The sequence below is a fragment of the Peromyscus californicus genome, unplaced genomic scaffold, assembly GCF_007827085.1.
Source record: "Peromyscus californicus insignis strain IS unplaced genomic scaffold, ASM782708v3 Scaffold_16__1_contigs__length_79575227, whole genome shotgun sequence".
NCBI lineage: Eukaryota > Metazoa > Chordata > Mammalia > Rodentia > Cricetidae > Peromyscus > Peromyscus californicus.
The window spans coordinates 39,074,065-39,087,135 of NW_026294458.1; the positions used below are offsets into that span (position 1 = coordinate 39,074,065).

Consider the following 13,071-nt stretch of genomic DNA (forward strand, 5'->3'; position numbering starts at 1 on the left):
GTTTGTGGACAGTTTGGAGCTGTGCTGAAGCTGTATTGCCATTTTATTTTGTTTTGTGTTTGAGACAGGTCCTAACTATACAACCCAGACTAGCAGTGATTCAAGATCCTCTTGCCTCAGCCTCCAATGTTCTGGGATTACCAAGTGTGCTACCGTGCCTATCCACTATATTGGCTTTGTAGATTAGCTTTGGAAGTCACAGGCCTGCTGAGATTCAAGTGGAAGGAATTTTGATGTCTCATGGCTATTAGTATCACAATATAAGATGACCATGTAGTGTGGGCAATATTGATAGGGCTATTCTTGGAAAATACGTTATATATTGAACCGCCTAAAGCTTCTGTCTTACTCCTGTTGTTTCCTAATTGAAATAGGAAGTGGTAGGTCTGGTGGAGCCAGCCTGTAGTCCCAGCTCCCCCAGAAGCTGAGGCAGAAACATAGATGATTAAGTACCTGCCTGTGCTATTGAGTGAGTTTAATTTCAACCTATGTAACTTAGTAAGACCTTGCTTCAAATTAATGAATTAACAGAAGGGTAGAGATATGGCTCAGTTAGTAGTAGAGTAATTGCCTCTCATGCATGAGGCCCTGAGTTTGATTCCCCAGCAGTATACAAAATTGAAGTAAGTGCTTTAGAGATACTATTTTTTGCAAGTGAAGAATTACAAAGAAATACTTTTTAATACAGAAAAGCAATAAATAGCAAGTTACTGGTGCTCAGGAAGATTAGCTATCCCTTAGTGATGTAAGCTGGTGATGTAAGAACTGAGGTATACTTTCTTTAAATTTATTCTATCCTCCTGACTTAGGCTTTCTCCTCAGAGAAATACTTACAGATGAAAGATAAGTTGATATTAGTGCTTTTTGAGGAGGAGGGTGTTGGTAATTGAACCTAGGGCCTCATGTACATGCTCTGCTGGTACTCTGCTACCGAACTGGCCCTCCTTTTAAGCAATTATTGTTTGTTATTTAATACTTAGTTATTTATAAATTTTAGGTATTTAAGTTTTAAACAAATGATATCTAACTTGTTGCATTTCATGCTTCCATTTTTAAAGTTTAGCTATCATGATATATCATCATATATATATGAGGTACAAAAGTTATAAAGTACCTGGTGTAGTGGACAGAAGCCTGGAATCCTATCTCATGGGAGGCAGAGACAGGAGGATTGTCACAAGTTTAATGCCAGCCTGGTCTGTGTAGTAAGTTCCAGGCCAGCTGGGGCTACATAGAAAGACCCTTTCTCAAAAAACAGACAAAAAAGAAAGAAAATGAATGATCAGGACCCTCAGTTTAGGAGGATTATGCAGTTTGAAGAAGACAGCTATATAGACAGATAACTGTGATATGGTACGAGTAATATAAATAATTTAAAATAAATGTGTTAAGCACTCACACACAGAGAAAGGAGTGGCTTCAAGTCAGGATGATGTTTACTTTATGAAGATAATTTTCGGCCAAGTCCAGAGTATTTCATAACAAGAAATACAGGGGAGAGCATCCTAGGCTGAAGAAATAATATATAAAAGCAGCTAGAGATAGAAAATAATGCAGCATGCCTGAAGAAAGTTTAGCAACTCCATAAAGTTGAGTTAGAATTTAAATCTGTGGGTGATGGGAAACAGCCCTGAATGTATAGAGTTTTACTTACAAGTGCCGGATGCTGCTACTGCATTTTGTACAGTCGTGAATAGCTTTGTGCGTTACAGAACTATAGCTTGCATTAGACAGGCTAGAAGGGAAGGAGACCAGGCAAGAGAATAGTGTGATTTCTTCACTTACCTGATCTTATGCTCGTGAGGAGATAGTTTTCGTACAACTGTATTTGATTACTTATACATTAAGAATTGAATTGAAACCTTCAAAACTATTAGAATATTTATGTAGCGCAATAGACAGCACCTCTGTTAGTCGACTCAGTTAAACTAACGATTTTCTTGTCCTGGTTTCAGATAACAAAGTTGTTAGCTGTGAAGTCAGAGGATGTTCTTGCTCAGCCACCGTTGTCCCAGCTCAGAGGCTCAGAGTGCTGGAAGCTCCCGAAGGGGGTAAATTAACTTTTAAAGTATATTGTTTTGTTTGATATGTTTAAAATACCTTAGTAAATAAATTTTTATTTTCTTGTGTGTCCCTTTTGATTTTCTGTGTAACTAAAGATTTTATAGAAGCTTATCTCTGATATATGTTAAAATAAAACTTGGAGATTAGGATCTTGGGTCTTCAGTTTAAGTATACCTTATGCATGGTTGATTTATGGAATTTAAATCTCATTATTATACAATTAATCATTTTAAGGTCACTAAAATTTTAGGTTTAGTAAAATTATTTGTTCTTTTCTAATTTTTAAAAATTAATTTGTTTGAGAGGGTATCTCCCCCCCCCTTTTTTTTCTCCCTTTTTGGTTTTTTGAGACAGGGTTTCTCTGTGTGGTCCTAGCTGTCCTGGATCTCACTCTGTAGACCAGGCTGGCCTCAAACTCAGAGATCACCTGCCTCTGCCTCCGGAGTGCTGGGATTAAAGGTGTGCGCCACCACCCCTGGCAAAAGGGTATCTCTTAGTTGGTGCTATAACTGTGTTTCAAAAGATACTCTGGGCTGGAGAGATAACTCAATGGTTGAAAGCACTAGTTACTCTTCTAGAGGACTCGGGTTCAGTTCCCAGCACTGCCATGATGGCCCACAATTGTCTCTAACTCCATTCCAGGGGACCCTCTTCTTGCCTCTGCAATCGTTAGGCATGGTACATAGTGCACAGACATACATGAGTACCAAATACTCATATATATAAAACAAATAGATAAAACTTAAAGGGATGTATTTTTAAAAGATTATGATTATAATCTGGGCTTTACTATTGTCATGATCAGTTTTATTGGTGTAGGGTTCTGATAATTAAGAGTTACCTATAGTAGCCTTTTATTAGTTTTGCTGTTTGAGATGGGGTCTGACTATGTTGCCTAGACCGGGATCCCCTTCCTCAGCATCCTGAGTATCTGGGACCACAGTCACGCACTACTGCAGCTGGCTCCTCACTGCTTTCTTTTTTGAGGCAGTCTCACAAAGTAGCCCAGGCTGGTTTTACATTCTTAAACTTCCTGTTTCAGCCTCCTAAATACTGCCACCATGCTATATGTGTATGTGCCTTGGGTTATGTGTGTGTGGGTGTGGATACATGTGTATGCAGAGGCCACATGACAACTTCATTTGTCTCCCTCGGGTGCTGTCTGCCTTTCTTTTAAAATGGTCTGGAACTCACCATGTAGGTTAGGCTGGCTGCCTAGGGACCCCCAGCGATCCCCTGGTGCCAGGATTGCAAATACATGCCACCACCCCTCCTTGAAAATGTGGGTTCTGACATTGCATTCTGGTCCTAGTGTTTGCAAGACAGGCAGGCTCTTTATCTACTGAGCTATTTCCAGTCCCCTGGCCATTTAAAAAAAGATACAACTAATTAGTTTCTTTTTTTTTTTTTTTTTTTGGAGACAGGGTTTCTCTGTGTAGCTTTGGAGCCTGTCCTGGATCTCGCTCTGTAGCCCAGGCTGGCCTGGAGCTCGCAGAGATCAGCCTGGCTCTGCCTCCCTAGTGCTGGGATTAAAGGCATGCACCACTACCGCTTGGCTCTAATTAGTTTCTTTTGCTTGAAGTAATTTATGATTGTTTTTCTTTTGTTCTTTTTTTGTAGTGAGGCTTGAACCTAGGCCTTGCACTTTCTAGGGAAGTGTTCTACCACTGAAGTATACCCCAGTCCTTTTCTTTACTTTAAAAAATTCAAGACAGGCTCTTGCTAAGTCACTTAGGCTGGCCTTGAACTCACACTGTTGCCTAGGCAGGCCTTAAATTCTTGATCTTCCTGTCTCAGCTTCCTGATCGGAAGGGATTATACACTTGAACCACCAGGCCAAACGAGTTTTTTTAAAAATAGAATTTTTCCCAGATTCCAGTTTATTTATTTCTAGCTGTTTTAGTTCTAGGGCTACCATAATGCTACAGACCGGATGGTTTAAGTATTTTCTCACAGTGGTGAGTCTGGAACTGAAAGACGATGGTGATGGCTGGGCTGGTTTTACTTAATCCCTCTTTACATCTGCGTGGACAGCTGTGTTATTGTTCTCTCCACTTCCTGGTTAGCACCTGTCTTAGTCACTGTTCTATTGTTTTGAAGAGACACCATGATCAAAACAACTCTTAGGAAAGAAAGCATTTAATTGCTGGGCAGTGATGGCGCACGCCTTTAATCCCAGCACTGGGGAGGCAGAGCCAGGCGGATCTCTGTGAGTTCGAGGTCAGCCTGGTCTACAGAGCAAGATCCAGGACAGGCACCAAACCTACACAGAGAAACCCTGTTTAACCTTAACTATTATTATTTTTTGAAACAGAGTTATAATTTATTATGGAATTTTAAGGAGTAGGGCTAAGAGAAAGAAAGATGCTCAGGGAGGAAGTAGACACACTTGAGAATGTAGCTGAGGGATTCTCAAAGGATAATAACCTAACATTAATTACATTTTAAAAGGCTTTATTTCATATATAGTAATTCTGGATGGTAGGGTTTCAACCTATGATTTTTGTAGGGACTGACTTTTCGTTTTTTGTTTTTTTGTTTTGAGACAGAGTCTCTCTATGAAGATCTGGCTGTCCTGGAACTCACTATATAGACCAGGCTGGCCTACAACCTACAGAAATCTGCTTGCCTCTGCCTCACAAGTGCTGGGATTAAAGGCTTTTGCCACCACGCATGGCTGTAGGGACTGTCTTAGTTACTGAGATTCCCCTCCCCCCACCCCTGGCCTCAGCAGTTATTGACAGATTTGACCTATTTTTAACACATGTAAATCCACTTTTTTTTTTTTTTTTTTGGTTTTTCGAGACAGGCTTTCTCTGTGTAGGTTTGGTGCCTGTCCTGGATCTCACTCTGTAGACCAGGCTTTCCTCGAGCTCAGAGATCTGCCTCGCTCTGCCTCCTGAGTGCTGGGATTAAAGGTGTGCACCACCACCGCCCGGCCCATAAATCCACTTTTTAAAGCTTCATTTCAGTACGTATTTAAATGTCGTATTTGTGTGTGTGTGTGTGTGTGTGTGTGTGTGTGTGTGTGTATGTGTATAAGTATGCATATTGCCATGGTGCATGTGTGGAGGCCAGAGGACAATTTTCAGGGGTCAGTTCTCTGTTTCAATTACAGGTTTTATGGATTAAGCTTAGTTTGTCTGGTTCGCCCAGCAAGTGCTTTACATGCTGAATTCTCTTACCAGCATTTCCATATATTTTTTTTTTTACTGATACACAATAATTATACATATTTATGAGATACATTCTGGCTTTCAATACATGTATATGGTTAGATTATGCCTGTTTTTTTTTACTTCAAGCATACTTCTTTGTGTCGGGAATGTTAAAAAACCCATCTACACCAGGCATGGTGGCACATGCCTTTAATCCCATGACTTAGGAGGCAGAGGTAGGCAGGTCTCTGTGAGTTTGAGGCTAGCCTGGTGTACATAGTGAGTTCCATGGAAGCTAGAGCTACATGGTGAGACCCTGTCTCAAAAAGCCAAAAGGAAATGAACAAACAAACAAACAAAAAACCATCTATGAGCCCAGTTAATTGAAATATTCAACTAATTGTCGTCAACTATAGACATCTTCCTATGCTGTTGAACATTACAAGCAATTTCTCATACTGAACTGCATCCTAGTACCTTTTAGCCATCTATTGCTCCATCTCCCATACCCTTCGCAGGATCTGGTAACAGATATTCTATTTTTTGCTTCTTGAGATTACCTTTTTGGTGTCTACATGTATTTTTTTTTTGATAACATCAAATAGAAATAGTGTTGCAGCCAGTGTCATGTATATGTATGAAGCAGGAAGAGTGGGACTTTTTAGGAAATTGTATATTAAATTTCAATAAATGTTACAAAATGGTCTCACAGAAAATTGGGACCAGTTTATGTTGCCACCAGTGAGAGCATTAATTTCGCTACAAACTTAACAGCCCTGGGCACCATCATAACAATGGCTGATGTTGGTGGTCAGGTTGACTCAATTGAGAACCGCTAAGGAGATGAGAAAAGCACACCTCTGGCTGTGTCTGTGAGGGAGTTTCCAGTGACGGCTCTCAAGGATCAGTGGATGGATTAGTGCCTTGATGGACTCATAATTTGGTGGCATTACTGGGAGAAGGTGAAAAGTAAGAGGTGGGGGTTGGTTGGATAAAGTAGGTCACTGGCGATGTTTCTTGGGAGTCTGCATATCCCCCTGGCTTTTACCCATCTTTACTTTCTCTGTTCTTCCCACCACACCTTTCCTGCTCTGATAGATTGACACTTCTGAAACCTTAATACACAGAAGGCATTCCTCTCTTTAAGATGTTCTGTCAGGTATTCTGGTCACAAATATGCAAAGTGATACTTACAGTCACAGTAAAATGGTTGTCAGTTTGAAAGGTGTAGAAAAGTAATCTTGTTTGTTTTGCTTTGGTAGCGGCTCACAGTAGCCCATGTTCATTTGTTAGAAACAGCTTTAAACCTGTTACCATTGTGTACATCCGGCATCCCCTTCTTTTCCATGTCAGATTTCTAGATCTCTCTGAGTGTCTAAAAGAAGTGGTGGTGGGGTAGTGGCAGTTTACCCCTCCGTCCATGGCAGAATTGCTTTTCTTCTCATTCCATTTCTTTGCAGGGGCCATTTGTTTGGCTCAGTTTGGGAAGAAAGAGCTCTCGGGATTATGGGATTGCTTTTCAAGATTAGCCATCACTCGAAAACCTACTTTGAATAAAAAGACATTTTTTTCCCCCTGTGTGTATATGTCCATGGTGGGGCATGCAAGTTCTAGAATGTGCATGCAGAGGTCAGAGGGCAACTTTGTGGATGGAGTCTGTTCTTTTCTTCCACTTTAATGAGGGATCTGGGGATTGAACTGAGCATACCAAGCTAGCACAGCACATGCTGTCACAGAGCCATCTCACCAGCCTGCTGTGCCTTGAGGGCAGGGTAGCCTAGAACTCACCATGTAGCCCACACTGGCCTGGAACTTGTAGTAGTCATCTTGCCGCAGACTCCTGAATAATTAACTGGATTATAGATGTGAGCCACCTTGCCTAGCTCATAGTATTAAAATTATATTAAGACACATTTCTGCCATTAAAATTGTATAGGAAGAATCATTTAAGAGTGTGTAACTGTTCTTGTAGGACCTGAGTTCAGTTCCTACTTCTCAACATCAGGTGGCTTACAACCCCCTGTGACTCTAGTTCCAGGGAAAATGATGCCTTTGTCTTCCGTGGGCACCTGCATTAACATGAATATATTCACACAGAGACACACAATTAAAAATATAAGTAAATTGCCTTGTAAGCTCATATAGCTCCTTGATTTATTATCCTTCTACACAGGACATTTTTATTCAAAGATATATTGTATGTCGAGCATTTTCTCCCACATACTCCTCTTTTTCCCCCTCACTCTCCCTTAGTCCTCTTTGTTCCCCTAGACAGTTTCACTTAAACTGTCATTTATATGATTTTGTATATCTGTATAAAATCTAGGAGTGAGTGATAACATATAGATAAAAACATACCATTTTTGTCCTTCCGAGATTGACTTAATTTCCTTAATACAAGTATTAAGTTGCATCCATTTTGCTTTAAATGATATAACTTCACTGATTTTTTTTTTTTTTTTGCGGGGGTGAGTGGGAGAAGAGAGGCTCCCTGATTGGGAATCGAACCTGTGTCACAGTGATGAGAGCACTGAATCCTAACCACTAGACTACCAGGGAACTTCACTGATCTTTATGCTTGAACAGTGTCACTGTGTTTATATACACCACATTTACCTTAGCCGCTTTTCTGTTGTTGACCCCCGTGGTTGATTCCATAACTTCGCTGCTGTGAATAGTGCTGCAGTAAAGATTGATGTGCAAATATTTCGGTGATATGTTGACTTTGGGTCCTTTTGTAAATACCGAGGAGTGTGGTATCGCTGGGTCATACGGTAGTTCTGTGCTCATCTCCAGAGTTGCTAGACTAGCTCTCCCCACCAGTGGTGACTCCCCTTTGTCCACATCTTTGCTTGCAGTTCTTCTTTGTTGGCCTAATCACACCTAATCACTGCCATTCTGGTTAGGGTCAAATGGAATCTCAATGAGTTTTAATTTGGATTGACAGCTAGTGACCAGGAACATTTTTTCATGTGACTATTGGCCATTTATATTTTATCTTTTGAGAACTTTATATTTCATCCGCCCATTTATTAGTTGAGTTGTTTGATATTTTATTTAGATGGACTCTCACTGTGTAGCCTTGGCTGGTCTAGAACTTGATATGTAGACCAGGTTGGCCTCAAATTATAGAGAGTTACCTACCTTTGCCTCCTAATTGCTAGGATTAGAGACAGTGCTACTTTGCCCAGCTGAGTTATTTGATTTCTTGTTTGAAGTTTTGAGTTTTTATATATTTTAGATCTTAATCCTGTTAGATATATAACTAGCAAAGATTGTCTTCCTTCTGTAGATTCTTTACTTGAGTAAAAATTACTTTGGAATTCTGCAGTGTCTTATTCTCTGCCCCTTGTCAGTTGTGGGTCTCTGGGTAATCAACATCTACTGCAAATAGAAGCTTGTCGGATGAGGGTTGAGAGATGGTATCTATTAGTATCATGGTAGGTCATTAGGAGTTGGTTTATCACTGTGCCCATTGAGTAGCATAATAGTTGAAGATTCTCCCTGGGTGCCTATCACATGTCTGGCCATAGGTTCTTGGCCTTATAATGGTGCCAGGTATGGGTTTCATCTTGTGGAGTGGGATTTAAAGTCCATTGGAAAGTGGTTGGTTGCTCCCATGATGTTCAGGCCACTATTGCACCAGTGGACATGTCATTACAGGCCAGTCATTATTGTAGCTTGCAGGGTTTACAGCTTGATAAGATTTATCACAACCCTCCAGTGACCACTGCCAAGGATTGCAATAGAATTCAGGATTCAGCAGAACCAGGGGACTCCAGGTTATGCTGCACAAGAGTGCCTTTACTAGCATTCTGTGCAGCTTTTATTCCAGATAGCTTGAAGTTCAAAGCAAGAATGGAGAAACAGTGAACAACACACAGACTTGTTCTCCTCACTATCACCAGATGTGCTCAGATACAGGTCTCATGGCTGAGTGGAGGCTGTTTGTCTGAGGCCCTTGAGCATGCTAAACTGCTGAGGAGCAGGGACATTTTGCCTGTGGCATTCCTTGGGCAGGCAGAGGCATTCCTCCAAGGGGAGTAAACAAAGTTCTAAGGGAACAGAGTTCACACAGCAGGGTAGTGTGGGAAAGTCTGTCATATGGTGGCTACTAAGATTGATGGTTCCCTGTTTCTTCTGATAGTGTGCATAGCAGCACCCAGCACTATGAAAGCTGGCCAGGAAGGGATGAAGCTTCTAGGTCAGTACCAGCTTGATTTTGCCATGTTCTATGACTCAGTCATGGATGTCTTCATAATCGGTGTTACCATCAAGTTCTGGAGGGTAACCAAGGGCAGCGGCAATGCCTGCAATGATGGCTTAGCCTAAGTGGACCATCATGGAAGGGGTAGAGAGCCAGAGGTGGTAAAACGACTGCAAGGAGACGTTATCTTGTAGGCAGAGCAGGGAAGCTGCCCATAGGGACTCACAGTGGTTATGGCAGTGTGCATGAAAGCCGTGCTGACCCAAACCAGATCAAAGCCCAGCATGTGGAGGAGTTGAGCACACAATCCCACCCCTAGCTGTGGAGCTATTGGGAACTGTTAGGTGCTGGAAGAGTGAGAGTGCGTTTTCTCTAGGAGTGCAGCTCTTGGGAAGCCGGCCACACTCCACTAGAAAACCACACAGTCAAGAATATTTGGTCTTGCACACAGTACGACTGTCTTGAAGTTGAGTGGGTAGGGAAGCTGGGGTAAATATGATCAAAACATACATGATACTCAAAAAATAAAAGTTTCCTTGACATCAAAGAAGCTTTTTAATTTTGTGAGATCCCATTTGTCAGTTGTTGGTATTATTTTCTGAGTGACTTTTTTTTTTCTCTTGAAGTTTTCAGTATTTTTTTTAATTTTGTGGTTTCAGCTAAGAACCAGGAATCACCAGTGTCTTGCAGATAGGCTGCTGAGGGGGTACCCGTGGAGCAGAGCCTTACCATGCATTCTCCAGCTCCATATGGTTCATCAGGTTCAAACACAACACACTCCAGGACAACCTTGAGCACATCTTACCCATACATCATATACCATTAGGTCATAGATGGCCGAAGTCTGCTCCCATGTGCTGGTGTATGGTGACCTGACCAGACACATTGCTTTGGTTCTCTAGGCTTGAACATCAAACCTGAACCACCCGGGCTGGCTCTAAAGATTCCACAAAGCTCCAGAGGAGAATTTCGTATTTTAGGTCCCAGACCATGTCCAGAAAAAAGTGTTCAGTTACCGAGGTACGAAGCTGGTCATGGTCTAAGTTGTTTAGACAAAGGTGAGCTTCAGTGAAGATATCCTGAAGTTTTTCAGAGAAGCCCTTTGTTTTAAAATTAGTGTCAAATTCTTTTATCTTTCACATTGGCAGTTGCGATGCCATATTCTTCTTTAATTGCTCAGTTCTCCTTTGGAAGAGATGACATTTGAGTATCACCTTCAGGGAGAGAGCATGGAAACCATACGCACCAGCTGTGTAGGTCAGATGTGAGGGATGGTTCATGCGGTCCTGAGGAATATCCCACCCTGCTTTCCTGGCTTATCCCAAAGCAGCTGCTCTGTATTCGGGTAAGATCGTGAAATGTTTCTGGTTCCCATTGGAACCACAGCTGTGGACTGAGTCACTACAACTGGCTGCTGAGATCATCATGCTAAAGCCCTAGATAAGCAGGACAACCCTCAAGTCATGGGGGCTGCTGTTCTTTTTCATGCACCCTAATCATTTTAAGAGTTTAGTGACATTTCATACATTTTTATTGTTGTTCAGCTATCAAGACCATCCATCCTGAAAAACGAAATGTTGTACCCATTAAATAATAGTTCCGTATTGTTTCCTCACCCCAGTCTCACTCCACTGTCTATAAATTTGGCTACTCCAAGTATGTGATTTGAATGGAAATATTTGTCTTCTTATTGCTGTTTTATTTCACTTAGACTAATGCTAAGACTTGCTCATATTGTAGCATGTTTCAGAATCTCCTTTTAAGAAAATGTTTTGAAACATGGTCTTACCACATGGCTGGACTGGCCTTGAACTCGTGACCATTTTGCTTTCACTTCCTTAAATGCTGGGGTTGCAGGCATATGCCACTAGGCTCAGCAGCTTTCTCTTTCTGTAAGGCTTACTATTTAAATGTACATGTGTTTACACATAAATAATACGCCTCTTTTTGTTTAACTATTCGTCTCTGGATGCACATTTGAGTTGCTTTCATCTTTTGAATATTATGAACAATATTACTACATCTGTGTACAAATATCTTTTAGATGAAGCATATGTAAGTCATTAAAACTTATCTGAGATGATGTCACATCTTTTCAGAGGAGCTGCTAATGGTCTCAGTGGGTGAAAAGTGCTGTCTGTGTAAGCGAGTATCAGAGTTCAGATCTCCAACACCCTCGTAAAAGAGGAGTGATGTTTTATGCCCAGAGTCTCAGCTTGGGGGGTGCGTGCAGATATAGAACAGCCCTTGGAGCTTACTGGCCAGCCAGCCTAACCAAAATGCTGAGTCCCTCGTTCAGTAAAGACACTGTGTCTCCACAGAGATGGGGCACAGTAGAGAAAGGCAGTGAGTCACAACCTCTGCTCTCCACACGTGCACACAGGTGTCCGCATGCATACTGCACCACTTCTCCTGCCACACACACACATATTCCACACATGCACACAGGTGTGCACATGCATACTGCACCACATCTGCCACACACACACACACACACACACACACATATTCCACACATGCACACAGGTGTGCACATGCATACTGCACCACATCTGCCCCCCCCCACATATTCCACACATGCACACAGGTGTGCACATGCATACTCACCACATCTGCCACACACACACACACATACACACACACACACACACACACACACACATACACATATTCCACACATATACACAGGTGTACACATGCATACTACACCACATCTCCTGCCACACACACACATATTCCACACGTGCACACAGGTGTGCACATGCATACTACACCACTTCTCCTGCCACACACATACATATTCCACACATGTACACAGGTGTGCACATGCATACTCACCACATCTCCTGCCATACACACACATATTCCACACATGTACACAGGTGTGCACATGCATACTCACCACATCTCCTGCCACACACACACATATTCCACACATGCACACAGGTGTGCACATGCATACTCACCACACCTCCTGCCACACACACACACACATATTCCACACATGCACACAGGTGTGCACATGCATACTACACCACTTCTCCTGCCACACACATACATATGCACGCACACATTCACAGAATAAAGTAGTTATTATTATCATTATGCCTGTTTTCAAATAGGGAAACAAAGGCCTAGAGAATATAAATAACTAATATGCTTAGGTCCACACAATATATTAAATTTCATTTTCTTCTTTCATTCTTAAAACAGAGTCTCATATATCCTAGGGTGACCTCCTAACTCACTGTGTAGCTGAGGGTGCCTTGACCTGATCCTCTGCCTCCACTTCCTGAGTACTGGAGTTAACAGGCATGTGCCACTATTTCAACTAATAAACCAAGTTTTAATTTCCAGGCCTAAGAAACCTAAACCTTGATAAGGGGTCTTGCTGTTCCTCATGCAGCAATTCACAAAGAACCACTTTTAATCTTTTCTAATTGTTATAAATATATTTACTCCATAGCCAGAGCCATTATTTAACCTGGCACTTGATAATTTTCCTATATCATATAACATATTTCAAAACAAGTAATTAAAACATGCATAAGTTAACCCATTGCCTTGTGCATGTTAGGAAATATTGTACCACTGGCCTACTCTCTTAATCCATTACCATTTCCTGCTAACACAGTTGCAATT

The 13,071-nt window shown here is 41.6% G+C and overlaps 1 protein-coding gene and 1 pseudogene across 4 annotated transcripts in view; one reads left to right on the forward strand and one right to left on the reverse strand.

Annotated features, from left to right (window-relative positions):
• Senp7 (SUMO specific peptidase 7) overlaps window positions 1-13,071 on the forward strand; it is a 130,764-nt gene that overhangs the window by 36,351 nt on the left and 81,342 nt on the right. For all 4 annotated transcript variants that reach the window (XM_052740886.1, XM_052740887.1, XM_052740888.1 and 1 more), the window contains one exon: window positions 1,956-2,051. In XM_052740886.1, the coding sequence (XP_052596846.1) occupies window positions 1,956-2,051 (96 nt within the window). The remainder of the gene's footprint in view (window positions 1-1,955; window positions 2,052-13,071) is intronic.
• LOC128111634 (39S ribosomal protein L45, mitochondrial-like) lies at window positions 10,071-11,252 on the reverse strand (annotated as a pseudogene).